At 44.9% G+C, this 20,266-nt stretch overlaps 2 protein-coding genes across 5 annotated transcripts in view; one reads left to right on the plus strand and one right to left on the minus strand.

Moving 5' to 3' along the window:
- The window catches only part of LOC142775806 (uncharacterized), a 104,863-nt gene that overhangs the window by 16,122 nt on the left and 68,475 nt on the right, over positions 1-20,266 (minus strand). For 3 of the 4 annotated variants that reach the window (XM_075877922.1, XM_075877921.1, XM_075877925.1), the window contains one exon: positions 19,571-19,837. The exons of the other annotated variant lie outside the window; for it this stretch is intronic. In XM_075877922.1, coding sequence (XP_075734037.1) covers positions 19,589-19,837 — 249 coding nt within the window. In that variant the 3' untranslated portion in view covers positions 19,571-19,588. Of the gene's footprint in view, positions 1-19,570; positions 19,838-20,266 lie in introns of those variants that run through there. 4 annotated transcript variants of the gene reach the window in all.
- On the plus strand, positions 16,904-19,972 carry LOC119186656 (uncharacterized). Its single transcript, XM_037435134.2, has 2 exons — positions 16,904-18,047; positions 19,289-19,972. The coding sequence occupies exons 1-2, from the start codon at positions 17,892-17,894 to the stop codon at positions 19,550-19,552; spliced, it is 420 nt and encodes a 139-aa protein (XP_037291031.2). The 5' UTR covers positions 16,904-17,891; the 3' UTR covers positions 19,553-19,972.

A 20,266-nucleotide genomic window follows, 5' to 3' on the forward strand; every position in this document is an offset into this window, starting at 1 on the left:
CCGTTTCAAACCCGCGTTTAATACCCCCCCCCCCCTCCCCTTCCAAACTGCAGCGAAACCAGCGACACCCCGGGGACGCGCGAACGCATTTCACACAGCGCCACAGTAGATTTCAGGAGAAACTGGCGGCAGTGCCCTTGGCGGGCGCCCGATCTGTCGATGCCGGGAGGGCCATGGTGGCGCAGCGCAGTAATAGGGAAGACAGCCCACTGCTTTCTTCAAGTACACTGTACTAGAAACCTCACTAACGGCGCCCATGTGATGCATAACGCATGGGTCAGTAGATCCACTCCGCGGGTATTTTAAACCGGAACGCGCCGCGGTTGATTTTTTTCCGTTCCCTATAGGTGATCACTTGAACTTCAGGGTCTCCTCAAGAATTTCTTCAGTAGACAGGGGATACCATTGTGGCGTCGCAGTGGTCAAGAACGTATTGCCGGGGTCAGAGAACATTTGCTGGTCACGCACAATAGCCGTACTTGGACCCGGTGAGGACCATTGTTCGTCCCCCCTCTCGCTCTGTTCTCGGGCTGCTCTCTAGGTGGTTTAGGTTCCTTACGCCAGAAATGGTTTTCTTTTTTCGGAGGGGGACACACGCAAAGTACCCACATAGTTTTACTTACCGCCCATGGTTCTCCAATTTGAAAACAATGCGTTAAAGCGTTAACGAAGCTCTAGCGCACGATGATAGTTATAGCAATATAACAGAACGATGCCAGAGACAAGAAGGAGACGAAGAACACGAGCGCCTTCTTGTCTCTTTTCATCGTTTTGTTCTCGCGCTATCGTCATGTCATACCAACTAGCCCAAGCTGCCACATATGAGCGCACATAGTCTCAGGTGCTGCTATGCTGTGGGGCGCTAGCTTCTTATGCTATTTAGGCGGGTGTTTAACACTAACGCAACATAACTCTGAATTTACGACGCTAGCGTTAGTTATATCATGTGTGAGGCTATTTATGATATAATTTCGGCATTACCAGACCCAAAAGTACAACTTACTGTAAAAAAACTCACAAAACAAGAAACTTTTTGCTGTCAGGGGTCTTTTAACTAAACTGAGCCCAACTTCTTCGTCATTATCTTTACTAGCTCTTTCGCTTGCCTTAATATGAGTTTGTGTGGTAAATGTACCTACAAATCACGCCTTATAATGATTGTTTAAGCAATTTTTTGAGTTACAGGTGCACTTTGTGTTCCACCGAGAGACAGATTGATATATGTGGGGCTTAAAGTCGAAAAATCGCCATATAATTATGAGAGACGCCGTAGTTAACGTGCGCCCAAATCTGAGCACACGGGCTAACAGCATTTTTGCCTCCATCGAAAATGCATCCGCTCTAGTCGGGATTCGATGCGGCGACATGCGGATGAGCAACCGAGTATTTTATCTGCTCGACCACAAAGGCTAGCACGTAAGCACAAAGAATGTGAAGAAGGTGATTTCATTTTTCGCTCACCTCGCAGATCCCCGTCACACACGTTACGCCTATACGCATGCTCCCAAATCTGTAAGGAAGAATTTCCGTAAAACTGTCTGCTTTCCTCATTGTGAGACAGGCATTTGTGACATTCAGCACGCTAAGTTTAATACAACAATATATATTAAACAAAACGCCTTATATGTATCAGGAAGTGCGATAATTGCTGGCGACGTCAGCACGCCTGGAGCAAAAAAAATCATCTCGTGATGATATCACCAAATCACGTCATCGTAGCATGATGGTTCCCCAAATTGACACGACACGAAGCGCTCGTGTCCTTCGTGCCCTTCTTGTCTCTGTGTCGTCGTTTTGTTCTCGCGCTATCCCCAAATCGGTCATGACGTCACTGTCACGTCGCGTGGGGGCGTCATCACAAGACAACAAATCTTAGTCCAAGGTGGACCACTCTACGGAGGAGGCAGTACAAACCAAGGTAAAAGTGAACAGAAATATTTCAGGTACAGAAATATTTCAGAAGGGTTGCCTAAAAAGTGGAGTAGTTTTTTTTTATTATGTATGGTGCCGAACAAAATGAGCACCAAGTGAGATGTGAAAATGAGTTATGGATGAAGTGGTGTCATTTATTGACAACTTGTAAAACAGACTTGCTGTTCCCACAAATATCCGATGAAGGTTCACTCGCACCAGTTAAAGGGCTGCAGTGAGTGCCGTATGTGAGCCCTATTCGGAGTCGTCGAAACGCGTCTTTTTTTTTTTGCATATCGTTAAAGGAGAGAGATATTTTTGTTATGTGACGCTGTCTGTAAAAAAATATTGATTGCGAGGTCCCATTAGCACTAATTACCGCGGAGCAGTGCTGTCATATCCTCGTATGACGCAGTAATTTCGTCAGGCTGATTTTCGGGCGGTTAAATCTGCAAGAGCATCCACTTTCACACCGCAAACTGTTATGAGATCACAACTCTGGTCACGCGCAGTTGCATGTTGTCCGCCGCCGCCACCGCCGGTGTCCGTAACCAGATCGCGCGAAATTAGAAGAAAAAAAACCTCGCACCAATGGCACACAGGAGCTTGAACCTGGGTCCGCGGGGCGCGAGCACAATAATCTACCACTGAGTTACACCGATGCTTGTAACTGGTTGTCAAACTTGCCTTAGGCAGGCATCACCTAGCACTAATGCCACAGTGGGGTTCAAACCCGGGTCCACTGGGTGCCAGCCCAGTATTCTACCACTGAGTTACTCCGGTGCTTATGATTTGTTGTCAAACTTGCCTTATGCAGGCTTGATGTCGGGAAAGCAATCGCGGTAATACGACTTGTAAAGCGTTTTAGAACTGCGAAAGAACAACCAGTCGTCGCACAATGCGATTAGCGTAACTAGTGGACCGTCTAATGCTACAACGCATTACAAAAGCTTGTTCTTGTTTCGCTTTAAACTGTAGCGCATGCCCACTTCAGCCATATTTCCTCATCGTCGTGAGCCACTGCATGGACAATTGGCACAAAATTCCCAGCAAATGTTGTGCGGATACCACGCGTCTCAGAAGAATGACAAAAATAGCATAGCGAATGGCGTCCTACTACCCAAAAGTTTATAATTAAGTGGGTACCAAGCAAGTTTGCTTGCAGTAGTTACCCAATGAATGTTATGAACAGGCTCTGAAAGGCCGCTCTTCTAGCTTTCGCTGTGACGGTGCAGCGCCTATACCGGGCAGGACTGGCGGTTTTTTGTTTCTATGTCCAATATGACGCATGACAACTATATATTTGATAGGCCGCGCGTCATTACTCCCCAAAATTAATAAGGATTTGGTTTTTATGCGGTTCGTCGGTGCGCAAAAAGCAAAGTATATATATATATATATATATATATATATATATATATATATATATATATATATATATATATATATATATATACGATACTGGCGGAATCGGTAAACTGTGCTGACGCCTCAATCTTCTGACTGACATTGTGTTTCATGACAGTTAACATTGCATATGACTCTGCCCAAAAAATGCTATAGTATGTGTATCGATCCTTTGCGATGTGGACGAAATCAGGCGTAATGGCAGGTGCAGATGCAGAGTATCTGACTTTCAATGCGACTGTGCAAATTGTTCACAGCATCAATATTTCTAATGAAGCGATGTAGAAAGCTGTTAACTTCTAGGCAGTGTTAACGTTCATTTATTTATGGCACAATTACATGTCGCATGTTATGGCTATCTTGCCCTAGTGTGGGCCGACTACAAAAAAGGAGGACTTCTTATAAGATATTTATGCCTCAACAGCTGCCGCGGTACAGGTTAGAATAGACAGGTTTTAAAGAGACTGTTGATTTAGATTAAGGTATAATTGTCAAGGACGATCTTCTCAAATGGGTGTGTTAAGAGTGAAAATGACCTGAAGATATGCAGTAGGCTGCACTATTGACGTTATCTGTCCATCGGAGTTTGCCTCAACGTAGAGGATGCTCATCAAATTGCCGCTGAAGGCGCTAGTAGCAGGACGAATACATAGTTTATATGACGGGTGGAGCATCTTAATTACTGTTTTTAAAGCTACCTTTACGTACTATTGGCTCAGAGTCCTGTCGGCTTTTCAGAAGGCAGATAAATAGAAACCTGAGCGACTTAATTATGTCGGTTCCCAATAATGAATGCGACACTTTCGGAAAATTTATTGTTTTGCAGCAGTTCAACTTGAGTACCTCGTTGTTAGGAGTAGAACAAAATCTACTTCGAAAATTATATGAAGAAATTCTTCTTCATTACAAGGAGGAAAAAACAGTGTACAAAGAAAGTGTTGCTGTAAAATGTGTGCCCACCTACTCAAGCTTTCATCGTAAGCGAACGTGCCCAGGTGTTTCTTTCAGAGCAGTAAAGACAAAAGTGAGCACTGCTTCAATATAGCAATGCGGAAAACATTTATTTTGGAGTAGAGTGGGGTGAGAACGGCGAGATTCTTGCTTAGCAATACCACCACTCAGCTGCCGCATCAGTCTGGCCAAGAAGAAAGCGGCAAGCGATTTTCTGGTGTTTGACTAGAGCTCGCACTTACAGCGAGAACCATGGAACGATAAAGGCAAGCATTTCAAAGCTGTAACGTCAAAAAAAAAAAAGCAGATCCCACGTACATTAGGAATCAATAATATGCGAAGCACGAATAAGGGATGTTGTAATGTCACCTTAATCAACACAACGTTACGAGGCGGACGCAAATTATGCCGTGCAAGAGTTCCATGTCATGATTATTATGTTTGAACGTGTCATGTACCTTCGTCGTCTATTCGCCGTCACGTGATACCAAATTTGGTATATGTTCAGCTAGCAAAATGGCAGCTAGCGCGCTATAAGCGTAGCATAAAGTCCTGTTTTACATGACATGCATATCATGATTATCATGTGTACACGTGTCATTTACCTTCGTTCTCCATTCACGTCATCATCATGATCATCATCATCAGCCTGACTACGTCCACTGCAGGACAAAGGCCTCTCCCATGTTCCGCCAGTTAACCCGGTGCTTGCTGCTGCCAATTTATACCCGCAAACTTCTTAATCATCTGCCCACCTAACCTTCTGTCTCCCCCTAACCCACTTGCCTTCTCTGGGAATTCAGTTAGTTACCCTTAACGACCAGTGGTTATCCTGTCTACGCGCTACATGCCCAGCCCATGTCCATTTCTTCTTCTTGGTTTCAGCCATGATATCCTTAACCCCCGTTTGTTCCCTAATCAACTCTGCTCTTTTCTTGTCTCTTGTTATTAATGGAGGACTACCCGGTCTCTTGTAGTAGCGTGGTGTAACCGGGTGGAGGAAACGAACGCTGACAAGAAGAGGATACGAAAACAAACAGGTTTATGACATTATTTACACATATTTACAGCAAAGAGAGGTTGGCGGTTTTACAAACCACGAGCGTGGTGGTTGAACCGTTACACAGTTCAGAGCGACGTCCAGCACTCTGCAGCGTCGTTTTAAGCCCTCTCGGGCTCCTCCTCTCCGAGTGAAACGCCAATCACACACAACAGGTGAGGGGGACGAGCATGCACGGTTCACGTGAACGTCCAATATTGAGTTGTGAACACTGCACCGCAAGGTGGCGCCAGCAGGGCTCTTCCTCGTCGTGTGTGTGCCGCTAGTCGAGAGTTCCCACGATCCTGACAGCATACATCAAAGGGTCCGCCGATTTTTTCACTTAATTAGCGGCGCGATTTGCGGCAGCCGCCACGATCTCTTCCAAGGAAGATGCTGTCTTTGTTGTCCTCTCTGGAACTGTTTACGATGTCGTGGCGACACGACGTCTCATCCTCCGGCTAGCAGGGACAATGCCTGGCGGGCATAGGCAGTCGGCCGGTCGGCTACTTGATTGAGGATTAAGGGCCAAACCACATAAGCGCGAAAATGCACGCGACAGCGACGAGCGACGCTATGAGCGACAAAACAGGGCGTTCGCGCGACGTGTCGCGTGCTCGTTTTCGCGCGATCGCTCGGTTCTCCCGATTTGGAAACCGTCGCTCATCGCCCGGAAGTGCTGGGCTCAAGCAGCCAATAGCCAAAAACCGGAAAAGACAAAGACTACGTAGGTGCACGTGACCCTGCCCAAGTCACGTATGCACAACAAGAAATAACGCAATGTTTATTACGCATGTGCATATAAAAAGTGCTGCAAGGCAATAATAAACACTTTCCGTTTCATTACACAACAATATATCTTATTTTTAAATTGCATACCGCTCGCTACGCAGTTTTCTTGGTGCGAGTAGACGGCCTCATGCCAGCAACAGTGGAATTCGCTCGCCGAAGCCGTCGCGTGAATGAGGTTTGCCTGCCCTAGCGACAGATCGCGCGAAGACGATCTACGTCGCGTCGCTCGTCGCTGTCGCGTGCATTTTCGCGCTTATGTGGTTTGGCCTTAAAAGAGCGCCGCTCCCCCGTCAGCTCTGGCGCCGGTCACGCCAGCTTCCCCGTCGCCCGATGAGTCGTCGATGGCATCAGTCACCGCTTCTGCTCGAAGAGACGACAAAGGGGTCCGCATTTGAAAGACGGGAACTCGCCTTTACTTGCCGCATTGTCAGGGTAATTGTTCAAATCTTCGACAGCGTCTGGCAGACTGGGCGCCGAAGGGATTGAGAGACGAATCTCCAGGCCAAACCTAACACTCTTAAGGTTACACCTACCATTTTTCTTTCCATTGCTCGCTGCGTCGTCCTCAATTTAAGCTGAAACCTCTTTGTAAGTCTCCAGGTTTCTGCTCCGTCTGAGCTAAGTACCGGCAAGATACAGCTGTTATATACCCTTCTTTTGAGGGATAGTGGCAATCTACCTGTCATAATTTGAGAGTGCTTGCCAAATGTCCTCCACCCCATTCTTAGACTTTATAATGAGTGCACACCCAGGCATCGTGCAGGATGTGGAAGTGGTTGGCAAGGCACGATGCAGTGACCATAGAATGGTATGGTCTCGAATTTGCCTAGACTTGAGAAAGGAACGACAGAAACTGATACGCAAGAAGCCAATCAATGAGCTAGCACTGAGAGGGAAAATTCAGGAATTCAGAGTCTCGCTTCAGAACAGGTACTCGGCTCTTAGTAAGGAAACCAACCTTAGCATAGATACAATGAATGATAATCTGACGAGTATCATTACTGAGTGTGCAGTGAAAGTTGGAGGAAGGGTAGTTAGACAGGACACTGGCAAGCTTTCCCAGAAAACGAAGAATATCATTAAGAAGCATCAAATCATGAAAGTCTCAAGTACAACAGACAAAATAGAACTGCCAGAGCTTTCGAAGTTGATTAATAGGCGTAAAGTATCCGACGTAAGTAGGTATAACATGGAGAGAATTGAACACGCTGTGAAAAACGGAGGAAGCGTCAAAGCAGTGAAGAGGAAACTTGGGATAGGCAAAAGTCGGATGTATGCACTAAGGGACAAAGAAGGAAAGATAACTACCAATATGGTTAGGATAGTTAAAATAGCGGAGGAGTTTTACAGAGATCTGTACAGTAGCCGAGACAACCACGACCTTAATACTATAAGAACTAGCAGTAACCCAGATGACACCCCACCAGTAATGATAGAAGTCAGAAAAGCTTTGGAGAGCATGCAAAGAGGAAAAGCTGCTGGTGAGAATCAGGTAACATCAGATCTGCTGAAAGATGGAGGACAGATTGTGTTAGAAAAACTAGCCACCCTGTTTACGAGGTGTCTCCTGGCGGGAAGAGTACCAGAGTCTTGGAAGAACGCTAACATCATCTTAATACATATTTATTTGCAATTTTATTTATTTGCAATACCCTCAGGGCCAAACGGCATTACAGAGGGGAGTGGTTGAGAAAGAAAAGACAAAAATTTTTGCAAAATGCAGCGACGAATCTTACATCGAGCAGAAGATCTTAATTATACAGGTTAGCTAACAGATTTTATGGCAAACGAAAACGCGGGAATGATGAGAATTACATCAAGATAGGAAAAACGACAAGAAAATAAATACTGTACAGGAACAACACAGCATCGGGTAATACAATACTTTGTTGGCTGTAATTACACATAACTAGCTAAGACACTTTTGAAATGAAGGTGATTTACAATGGTTGCCGCTGATGCGGGAAGCCGGTTCCAGTCCTCAGAGGTGCAAGGTATGAAAGACTGAGAAAAGGCGCGAGTCCTGCAGGAAGGCAACCCGACCTTATGGGAATGATCCAGCCGGGGTGAGATATAACTAGGAGGCAAGATAAGACCGTCCCGCAGCGATGTGTGATGAAACAGCTTGTGAAACAAGTGGAGACGAAACATTTTACGACGGGATGAAAGTGAAGGTAAGTTGAGGCTAGATTTCATGGCTGTTATGCTAGCTGTCTTGTTGTAATTAGAAAGTATAAAACGAATTGAGTTATTCTGTACCATTTCAAGAAAGTGTATTAGGTTGGCATGACTAGGATCCCATACTGCAGCGGAATATTCGAGTTTAGGTCGTATTAGTGTAGTGTAAAAAAGAAGTTTCAAGGAAGAAGGGGCCGTTTAAAAGTTGCGGCGGAGGTAACCTAACATTCGGTTAGCATTTTTAAAGACGTAATTACAGTGAACAGTCCAGGTCAGATCAGTTGTTATATGCACCCCAAGGTATTTATAGTTTATCACGGATTGAAGAGGGGTGTTATCATGGTAATAGTTTGGAAGTTGATGGTTCGCTCTCGAAACACGTAAAAATTGGCATTTCTTATTGTTTAGTTCCATGAGCCATGTTTTACACCAAAGAGAAATGGAGTTAAGATCATGTTGAAGAGAGGTAATATCGCCATCACAAGTTATCTCTCGGAATATTACGCAGTCATCCGCAAATAAATGAATATTGGAGGTAATACAGGACGGTAAATCATTAATGTATATAAGGAAGAGCAGTGGGCCCAGTACGGAGCCTTGTGGTACGCCGGAATTAACGGCACTTGGTTCAGAGCTTACATTATTAACTGAAACAAATTGAGAACGATTTTTTAGAAAACATTCGAGCCATGTTAGAAGCCTGAGATCTATATTAAGTTCGTTTATTTGTGCAACAGCAAGTTGTGACAGACTTTATCAAAAGCTTTGGAGAAATCTATGAATATGCAGTCGGCAGTGCTAGTTTGGTCGAGAATAATGTTTAATTTATGTGTAAAGGTCACAAGCTGGGTTTCGCACGAGAATGTTTTCCTAAAGCCATGTTGGTGACGCGTAAAAAACGAGTTAGACTCAAGGAAGGTAAGAAAGGAGATGACAAGGACTTGAATAATTACAGGCCAATTAGCTTGCTCTCTGTAGTATACAAGCTATATACAAAAGTAATTGCGAACAGAGTAAAGAAAACATTAGAATTCAATCAACCAAAGGAACAAGCAGGATTTCGACCAGGCTACTCAACAATCGACCACATTCATACTATCAATCAGGGAATAGAGAAATGCTCAGAATATAACCACCCACTATACATAGCCTTCATAGATTACGAGAAGGCGTTTGATTCAGTAGAAATATCAGCCGTCATGCAGACACTGCGGAATCAGGGCGTCGATGAAGTATATATAAACATCCTGGAAGAAATCTACAGGCGATCAACTGCTACCATAGTGCTCCATAAAGAAAGCAACAGAATACCAATCAAGAAGGGTGTAAGGCAGGGGGACACAATCTCCCCAATGCTATTTACCGCGTGCTTACAGGAGGTTTTCAGAAGCCTATAGAATGAGAACAGTTAGGGATAAGAGTTAATGGAGAGTACCTTAGTAACCTGCGCTTCACCGATGACATTGCATTGCTGAGTAACTCAGGGGACGAATTGCAACTCATGATTACAGAGTTAGACAAGGAGAGCAGAAAGGTAGGTCTTAAAATGAATCTGCAGAAAACGAAAGTAATGTACAACAACCTCGGAAAAGAGCAGCGCTTCGGGATAGGTAATAGTGCGCTTCAAGTTGTAAAAGACTATGTCTACTTAGGGCAGGTAATAACCGCGGAGCCGAACCACGAGATTGAAGTAACTAGAAGAATAAGAATGGGGTGGAGCACATTTGGCAAGCACTCCCATTCACGTCACGTAATACCAAATTTGGTATATGTGAAGCCAGCGAAACGGCTGAGAGCGCATCATGACCGTGGTGTGTTGTCATGTTTTATATGACATGCTTACCAAGATAATCGTGTTTGGGCGTGTCATTTACCTTCGTCGTCCATTCACGCCTCGTAACGCCATATTGGGTATATGTGAAGCTAGCGAAACTACCGCGAGAGCACTATGAGCGTGACGTGTAGTCATGACTTACATGATATGCATGCCATGATTTCTACGTCAGGGCCTCCTATATTATCCGTGCAGTCATGTCATACCATACTAGTTTTGCAACATGTCATGTGAACGAAACCACTGTAAGAGCAGAAAGATTATGTAACGTAAATATTGACATGAAACGTAATATTGACGTGACTGTATGACATGATCGTCATACAGTCACGTAATGCCATACCAATTTTGGTATCGATAGCATTATCGAAACGGCCAGAAAATCTAAATGTCGTAGGCGGATAGATAGATAGATAGATAGATAGATAGATAGATAGATAGATAGATAGATAGATAGATAGATAGATAGATAGATAGATAGATAGATAGATAGATAGATAGATAGATAGATAGATAGATAGATAGATAGATAGATAGATAGATAGATAGATAGATAGATAGATAGATAGATAGATAGATAGATAGATAGATAGATAGATAGATAGATAGATAGATAGATACACTCAAAGTCGCCGAAGTTCGCTAAAAAATGCTTGGCATTTGAAAGAGTTACCTTTCATGAAATCGCAAGCCAGGAACCTGCCCACGTGTCATGCTCACAGATAGACGTACACACAAAAAAAAATCTGTGGGAATCCTTCTCTCTAAGGCTCACCTTACCCACGGAGCAAAAGAATTCATGGTCCCCGTCTTTATTTCTTCCCGTATTCAATGAGGCATAAAAAATGTAGTGCGTCTCCAATAAAGGAGCCGAAAACCAACCCAAGTTCTGACGCCAAACATATTTGTAAGGAAGATGTTCGCTGTAAATCTAATTTACTCCTTTTTTTCAATGTTTCCTTAACACGCAACGTTCTCCTTACTAGTGTGTATGTTGGTCGTAGTCTGTTCGGTTCCGTTAAACGTGGCTTGTTCAGATGCCGATAGACAGACCATGAGATTTATTGCTGTCCAGAGCGCAGACTCGGTTGTTGTTGTGAGACTGATCAAAAAAAAAAAAAGAGAAACGTTATTTACTCAATATTTTCATATCTTGAAAAGATGAACAAAAGGAATAAATATTTGTGCTCAGATGTATTAACGAGAGAACATCAGATGAAGACATCACTTAGATAGCCTTTCTGACGTCCTTCAAGTACAAAGTGCTTGCTAGATTACAGGAGTCACTATACGGTTCAACTTCCATAAACAGTTAGGAGTATATACGCGCAACTTCATAAACGCTTGCCTAAAATGTTCTGTTACTTACCTTTAGAATAACGGGCTCATTCCCCTCGCGTGGCTTTCTCAGTCATATCTACACAGAGATCGATTCAAATTGTCCGAACTGCAATTAAAGTTAGTGTTTCTTAGAGCACGTGCTTTGGCAGTGTCCCGCGCTACCTAACAGAAGCTGACTGGGAACAAGCCCTCCGCAGCTCATCGCTCCATGCACAACTCCAGGCAATTCAGAATGGCTCAAAAAAGAACGGAACATCACGATGTCCCAGCCCCTATTTTCATACTGCCAGCGGTTTCCTCAGGTCACCGATAACGGTTCGCGCGAAAACTTCTAAGGATGAAATAAAGTTATTTGTCTGTCTGTCCGTCCGTCCGGCTGTCTGTCTGCTGACCGTGTTCTAGTAAATAGTCTCTGAAAATGTGGCGCTCATGACACTTTTTTTGCAGAAAGCTTGTATTACGTAGGATTTACTTATTTTTGATGTTGATATCTTAAGGGTAGGAAATCACCCAACTTCACCTAGCGAATGCAACCCAGCAACAATTTTAAGTCCTACAGCCTGTGTGTGTGTGTGTGTGTGTGTGTGTGTGTGTGTGTGTGTGTGTGTGTGTGTGTGTGTGTGTGTGTGTGTGTGTGTGTGTGTGTGTGTGTGTGTGTGTGTGTGTGTGCGTGTGTGTGTGTGTGTGCGTGTGTGTGTTTAACGAGCGAGGTTTTTATAATAATATATACTCGAATATAATCCCATGCAATACTTCCAAACCAAAAGAAAACAGAGGCATGACTTTTATTGAAATTGCAGGCGTCATATTAGTTTATTCAGTCATACATTGCCTGGTATGAACTGCAAGAGACTCTACAGCCGATTTGATTGTTAAAACAACGTCGTAAGAAATGCTACAGCCCATAAGCAGCGTGGCAATTTCGGCTAATGTTTGTATATACAAGATTCAGTAACCTGTCTGTAAAATTGAGCTCGTCGTAGTTGCCCTATTGTGTGCCTACCTTCAGAGACAATAATTTGAAAACTCAGCAGCACTTACTTGTATCCAAGTGCACGCTTTTTCACTCCCGTGGAATATTGAGCAATGTAATTGTTGCCAGTGTAATTCTCTTAAGTGTCCTTTTTCTGCTTTACGCACCACGATAACGCGATCCTGGCGCGTTTCTTGAAAAGAAAAGATTGCGATTTCGGCAGGTGTAGGGATGCTTTTATACCGGACGTTATTGGACAGTGTTTTGCGATAACTAAGTGGTAATTTGTTCAACATGTAATTATCCCCATGAATCAGCATGTAGTAGCTTTTTACGTGCGAAAGAGCAAGAATAATGAGCCTAATGCATAATGAGCAATAAGATTGTGTGCAAATTCCTAAATTTTGTTTTCTCTTAGCTGTGTTCGTTTTATTGCTCACCTCAAGGTCATCACTAACATTTACAACTTAATGTCCTTGACTGAACCTCGAGCTAATGTGCCCGAATGGTCTTGTAGGTCTTGAATTTCTATTCATTATAACCCGGTTACAACTTTTTTAGTCTGGAAGAATCATTGCATTTCTACTGGCAACGATGCCCCGCCGCGGTGGTCTAGTGGCTAAGGTACTCGGCTGCTGACCCGCAGGTCGCGGGCTCGAATCCCGGTTGCGGCGGCTGCATTTCCGATGGAGGCGGAAATGTTGTAGGCCCGTGTGCTCAGATTTGGGTGCACGTTAAAGAACCCCAGGTGGTCGAAATTTCCGGAGCCCTCCACTACGGCGTCTCTCCTAATCATATGGTGGTTTTGGGACGTTAAACCCCACATATCAATCAATCTACTGGCAACGATGAATTAACTTTAGTGAAATTCCTCGAAGTGTGTTTTGCTAGATAGTTATTTTCCTTCCCACCATTTTCCGAGGTCATATTGCCATCAGTTTTCCTTCTATTACGTGAGATATGTATTTATTTTCAACGTGACTTTTTTATCTAATTAATAACGGCCATCATAGGTTTTGCTACTATCAAACTAAAATCATCGGCCTATTGTTATCCGCATTGGCGAGTCCAGTTTATGGTGGTAAAATACATGGTGCACAAGTGATGAATTAGCACTCATTTTACTTAATCATTGACTCTTCTCAGTGTGGTTGAATTATTCAGCCAAGAAAAACAAAAAGAAAGGAAGAAAGAAAAAAGAAAGTAACGAAAAAGAGGGGAAAAAAGACACAGAAAGAAACAGAAGTGGAGAAAGGGATCGAAAAAGATTCGACGAAAGAAATAAGGGCGATGAAAAAAAAAAAGACAGCGAGCATAGCAAGCACAGCATAGCCAATCCCTCGTCTATTTTATCATTTCCATCCAGATGCGCCCGATCAAGCCATTCACCGCCCTCTCCTCTAGCCCTTAACGGCTCTCCCCCATCGCCTGGCATCCGCGTGTGCTTCGCGGTCATTGGGGAGAGAACCCCTCATGCAGCGCCTCACGACGGAAATCTTATGACGTAAATTTTAGTCAGTTTTATACAAATCCGAGGGGCGGCGCCTTGCATTCCTCGTGTTCACAATAACGGCAGGCACACTGGCTCTGTAAAAGATACAGTGTTTTGCGGTCGTGGTTTTGACATAGCGTGCGGGCAACCAATCGTGAAGCGTCACTGCAACGCTACTGCATTAGCTGCGCTGTGATGCAGCGGTGGCATTCCTTCGAGCCACAAAGATGAAGCACGAAAGAACAGATTGGACAGACGTATGATATTGGAGTGGGAAACGCATCGCATCTACGAGGAAAAGCGCTCGGAAGCACGTGTGTCGCAAGCGGCGCTACCCATTATGTTGCGTCGCATCACTACCCCTCCCTGAATCGAGGCGGACTGATGGCTCCCGTTGACAAGCGCGCGTTTGCACTGGTATTGAAAGCAACAAAGGAGGCGTTGGTATATGGCATTTGATTGGAAAAAGAGAAGTTGGGAGGGAGGTAAAAAACCAGCCATGCCAGGGCCAGCTACGCGCGAACCAGCTCTGCTGTGACACAGCGTTCTCAATTTCGGGCAAACTGCGTTATTAGAAGCTTGCACCTTTTGCTGGGGGGTTCTCTCTCGTCGTTGCGCTGGTGTGTAACAGTATGCTAGCGATCATTGCTCTCGCTGGAGGCGCAGACGTGCTCCTCGTTTCAAAAGCGCTCACTAGATGGCGCGCCACCACTCAAGCGACGCTCACTCGCCTGAGCCATAGCCTCCTCTATAACTTTATATATAGGAGGCTATGCTATATAACTTTATTTATAGGAGGCTAAAGTTATATAGGAGGCTATGTCTGAGCACTACGGGAGAGGCCCCATACTGGCTCCACGCAGCGGGCGAGAACCACGATTGGCTGCGCGCCGCTCTGAGGATCGAGCAAGGAGGAGATGCGCGTTCGAAATGCTGGTGGAGGAAGTGGGGTGAACGCCATGGTCACCGTCGCTCCAGGCGTCGAGCGCTGCGCATATAGCTGGTACAGCCCACTATCACATGGCGACGTACAAGACGATGGATGCGTAGGCGAATAGCTGTTCAAAACAGCGGATGATATACTTTTGGGCTGCCATGAAAGCGTGTGGCGTGGCTCTTCAAAAAAAAAAAAAAAAAACATTGTGTATATAACGTGCTTATACAATCACACCACAACGAGTCTCCTGTCACATTTTTCTATGATAACGATTGACAGAGCATTCACGGATTTAACATTTGCGGGAAGTTCCTTCATCATCATTCACTTTTTGGATACGCGTTTTTTTTTTAATTTCCATTTATTACCGCAGGGCTCAGTGGAGGCCCCGGCATTGCTTCCCTTTGCGACCCCTTCAACCTCGCCTGTGCCAATAATTCCGCGGTCACAATGAACTAGGCGAAACGCATGAACGGATGTTTAGGAGCACCGTTGTAAAACGTCGGCGTTATATCCATACAGAATGATAAAGTAGAGCGCTTCTGTGTGAGCTCAAGCTCAAACCACACGAACTGGCGAATGTAGCGGCGGTGCTTTCATGGACGACGGCAATCTTCCTCAAAATTACCATGAGGACAACGAAAGCTGCTCGTGAGGCTCGCTTCGTTCACTGATCTCAACAGAAATTCGACAACATAATGTGAAACCACTTTTGTACACCCTTAATAATTAAGAATTCAGCAGTGGCTTAACGCTTGCAGTAGAAAAATCAAGACTACTTCGCACTAGTACCAATCCTGTATAAAAATACAATTGATCCGATTTACCGATCGTCAGGCGGCGGTACACACTAAAAGCGCGGCACAGGTGGCATGGTGTGTTGACCTAGAACTCGCGCGCAGAGTAGATTCCTCCAGTTTCACAAGGTTCAAAGATGAATCGTCGAGGAGACCTTGTCACCGAAAGTCGGTGGATCGAAAGGAAAGAACACTCGAAAGGCACTCCGGTTCCTCCGGCAATCCGTTCCTTTTGAGGTGCATTCCGGCGACTCCAACAACACACAGGAGACCGGTCTTTCTAGGCAGCCCAGACAGCCAAACAGCCCTTTCCAGGAAATTCTTCAGCCGAGCGGGTCCTGACTCCTGAGGGCTTGAGGCGAGTGGACGGACTTAAAGCATTCACTGCGCTGTCGCTCACTGTACTCTCAGGAAGCGCGCCAATGTCAAATATCTTTCCACGCGTCTAACCGGGGCCAAGACACGGGGGCCGATCACAACAGCTACTATGCCTCCGCCTTATGGTAACGTATTTTGCGTACTTTTTAATGCATCTCGTGACACCAGCTTTATGGGGGCGTAAATTATAAGCTAAAAAACGATCAAGATGCATTTTCTGCATCAAGTAATTACAAGAATGGAATTTAACTGCATGGTCATTCCCGGATTGTGAATGAGCTAAGTATTTCATTCCAAGGAAATAATAAGTATGGAATTTCAGCAAGCCATGAATCAGATAAATGGAACTGCTACACAATGGATGTGCCCATTCGGCCACACTGTCATATATGGGTTCCTTCTGTGACCTCATTCGTCGTCCCCTGTGCCAATGATTCCGCGGTAACAACGGACGAAACGAAACACACGAACACAAGCTATAGGGAGCGGCGTTGTATAACGTCGGCGGGAATCGCGCGCTGGATTTCGTGCCGACTGGTTGAGCCCCGCGATCTCCAACGACAGCGCAGATCTGGCCACCTGGTTCACCCTACGCCATCTCCTAATTCCGACAAGAGCTCTCGCTCAGTGGTGCCCCGACCTCGCACTCCTGCGACCGCGTCCACCTTTCCAATCTTGTTCTTATTTGCGTATGTGGTCTCTCTGTCCCTCCACCCCTCTCTATCTCTATACCTTTATTTCTCCCTATCATTTTAATCCCTCCTTACCCCCATCCCCCGTGAGCTACTGTTGAGGTGTGCTCCCTCAGGGAGACAGTTACGGGCTTACTTTTATCTTCTTTTCACTCATTTAAAAATCACCCCCCCCCCTACTATAACGTCGGCGCTTTATGCTAGCCATACAGAAGCATAAATTGTAACTATCCTGTGTGAGCAAAAACTCAAACCACATGAACTGGCGAATGTAGCAGCGGTGTTTTCACGGACGACGGCAATCCTCCTCAAATTCGCCACGAGGACAACGAAAGCTGCTCATGAGGTTCACTTCGTTCACTGATCTACACAGTTATTTCACATCACATGAAATCACTTTTGTATTCGCCCTAATTCAGGATTAGGCAGTGGCTTGTAAATTAACGCTCGCAGTACAAAAATGAAGGTTGCTTTGCACTAGTATACCAATCCTGTATACAAATGTCATTGATGTGATGAACCCTCAGAAAAAGACATTCAGTCACAAATATCATGATGCGGCTATTTGGTAACGAACAATCAGTTAACCTTTAGCGAAACCACGACGTGCCCACAAGAAGCCTGTGTCGAGTGAAGAAAAAGAAGTGCTGAAGCGACGACGCGAGGTAGAGACTTAAGTGAAATAAAAGGAAGAATAGAACGGCGAAGATGAAGTGCGGCAAAATATTTGTACTTTAGTTATCATTTCCCGTGGATAAGTGATTTGAAAACGGTTATGATACCTCGGAATGCAATTTTCATATCTCGGATAACCCTCCAGAGTAGGTATATGAGCCATATATGAAGGAACATTGTCATCATCATCGTGGCATAGCTGCTATCGGGTCACATGGTGTACTGGATAGTCGAATGAAAACTGGCCTCGTGGTGTTCTGAAGGCGTGGTGGGCTGCGATTGGTCCACGTGTGCGGAGTATGTCATATAAGAAAGCAGCGGACCAGAAGCGAGACAGCGTAGCCTTCCACAGGCCATCGTGAGCCTTACCTGGCGGTACCTCCGACTCGACGGCTTGCGCGAGGTCACAGCTCCCGGAGAAAAGGGAACCATTCGTCGATCGAGTTCTACGGTGGCTCTGCTTCTGGCGACAGCGGAGACGAGGCCCCCGTGGGATGGACAGCTGGGTCAACAGCCAGGCAACGCCGACAGGCGACCGCCAGCTTCATCGCCACCGTTGGCGTCTCGCCCTGCGAGGGAGACCTCGACCATCTCTGCTAGCCAGTACAAGGCCCGCCACAACTTCCTGGCCGAGGCAACGTCAGCTGGTGGTGAGCGCTTTGAATTTTTCGTTATTCTCTTGATTCATTGGACGTGTAGCTCACAGCCCGCCACGGTGGTCTATTGGTTATGGTGCTCGACTGCTGATCCGCCGGTCGCGGGATCGAATATAGCGGCCGTGGCGGCCGCAACTGCGATGGAAGCGAAAATGCTCGAGACTCGTGTACTTCGGTTTAAGTGCACGTTAACTAGCCTCAGGAGGTTTAAACTTTTGTAACCATCGACTACGTTCCCTCTCATAATCATATCATGGTTTTGAAACCGCATCAATTATTATATTATTTCCAGCTCATATAATTTTGTATTGGTTTACGCAGTGATAATGTGAGTTTTTTTTTTTTCGGTCGCTGTCTTCCTTGCTTTCTTCTGCTAATGGTTTATTCGCACATGCCCCTACAAACCTGTATTTAGTCTCACGACAATCGGTTTGTGGTTGAACGACACCAAGTCATCTAATCAGTCGAGCCCATAACTGCACCAAGTTTTACCTACATCTTTACGTATAGCTTGTACTTGCGATTCGTGCATCTCTTGAGCATACGTTGTATTTAAGGGAAGTTTAACCTTTCCAGAATGCGTCTAGCAAAGGAACTGACGAAAGAGCGCAGCTTGTGTGGGTCATATATACTCACCTACTACAAGTTCTAACCGGTTTTGGCCGCGGGTGTTTACAAAAATATGACCTTTAGCAGTGTGTGGATATCTGTGGGGGCGACCTCACGTCAAGTATTAAGAATCATGTATGGATCAACAATTAGTGTAACATTTTTTACTATCTCTCTTTCTCTTTGGTTTTTCTGCACGCATTACAGTAATCAACAAGCAAAGTCGTTCCAGTAGAGTATAATGAATTCTGCTTTCTTTATGGACCAACATATTTAATATTTTCTTTACTGTCACACCTACAACACTGCACATAAATATTTCATGTTACTTAAACCAAGCAAGTGTTATGCCTGAAAGAATGCATGTCTCTGCTTAATCTGTTATCAAAGGTAAATCCACGTAATTGCGAATGTAATCAGATTTGCATTTTTTTTCGAAATTACTAGCTTTTTGGTGTTTTGTTTGTTTCTTTTCATGTCCTACTACCTGTATTTTCGTGGATGTCTTCTTTTGTGTAAATGTTGTCTCGTTATATTATGAGATTCTCGACTTCGCCCATATTTCACACTGGTTCTCTCATTTTTTATTGTTCTGTGGTTTTCACCCTTGCCGACCTCAACTTTAGAGACCCCAAAGTGACCATGCTGATCAGCCTGCTCATGGACGACGACACCCTGTTCGAGCTTGCCTTTGGCACGTTGCTGTGCACCGTCGTTGGCTCAAAAATGTGGCCAGGATTTGCCCATTGCCTGGCCAAGACCAGAGGGACTTTGCGCAACCTGACACTCCAGTCGGCCGGTTTCTACAGCCCACCGGACTGCAAAATGATTGTGTTTCAGGAGCTGGATGTGGTCCCCTCATCAAGGCTTTGTCGTGGAACTTGAAATGATGCATCTACACCCAGTAGTTTCATTACGATTATCTTTCATCTTGAATTTTTTATTTGACATTTTCGTTTATACTGTTTGTATTTTAAACCACGTTTTAATTCGTGTATTTTGTATCCAAGACCAAAGGACCCGTGAAAATTTGGCAGCCTGAAAGAAGGAGACTCGGTCATAATAGACTTTGAAGACATTCCGCCACAGTTTACAGTCTCATACAAGCTGTACGGGTGCAACTGGAAGACTGTGATGCGGCGCTGCACAGGAGAACGCCCGATCTGTGCCAGGGTCTGGTTCGAAGAAAGTGAAAAATTGAGATACAAAATCAAGATCACGAATTTTTTGTTCGATATTTCCATTTGTATAATTAGTATTTTTGTGCTTTTTTATTCAATGTATAATAAAGAGCAATGCTTCGAAGAAGAGCCATGATTATTACATTTTCGCTAGTCAGCGAGACTGGTGTACCTTCTTCAGGAGCCTTAAATGAGTCGATGTGCGCGTGCTGCTCCAAACATCACCTGCTCTCACTTTGCAGCGAATCATTGCTTGCCGCGCGGGGGCCCTGACAGGCAGAACACAAGCTTGTCTTGCTTTCTGGGGTAGATGGTGCCATCATTCGACAACCTTGGTTCGCAATGCTCTTTTGCAGAGGCCGGCTAGATTGCTCCGATAAATAAAATTTATGCGCTAAGTTGATTGGTATTAAACCTATTTAT

The sequence above is a fragment of the Rhipicephalus microplus genome, chromosome X (assembly GCF_043290135.1).
Source record: "Rhipicephalus microplus isolate Deutch F79 chromosome X, USDA_Rmic, whole genome shotgun sequence".
Lineage (NCBI taxonomy): Eukaryota > Metazoa > Arthropoda > Arachnida > Ixodida > Ixodidae > Rhipicephalus > Rhipicephalus microplus.

What these genes read in the sequence shown, in the direction of transcription:
- LOC119186656 (XM_037435134.2), top strand. Translation starts at nt 17,892, where the DNA reads ATGGACAGCTGGGTCAACAGCCAGGCAACGCCGACAGGCGACCGCCAG. An exon ending in CGAGGCAACGTCAGCTGGTG is followed by an intron (nt 18,048 to 19,288) that starts GTGAGCGCTTTG and finishes CCTCAACTTTAG; the next exon opens with AGACCCCAAAGTGACCATGC.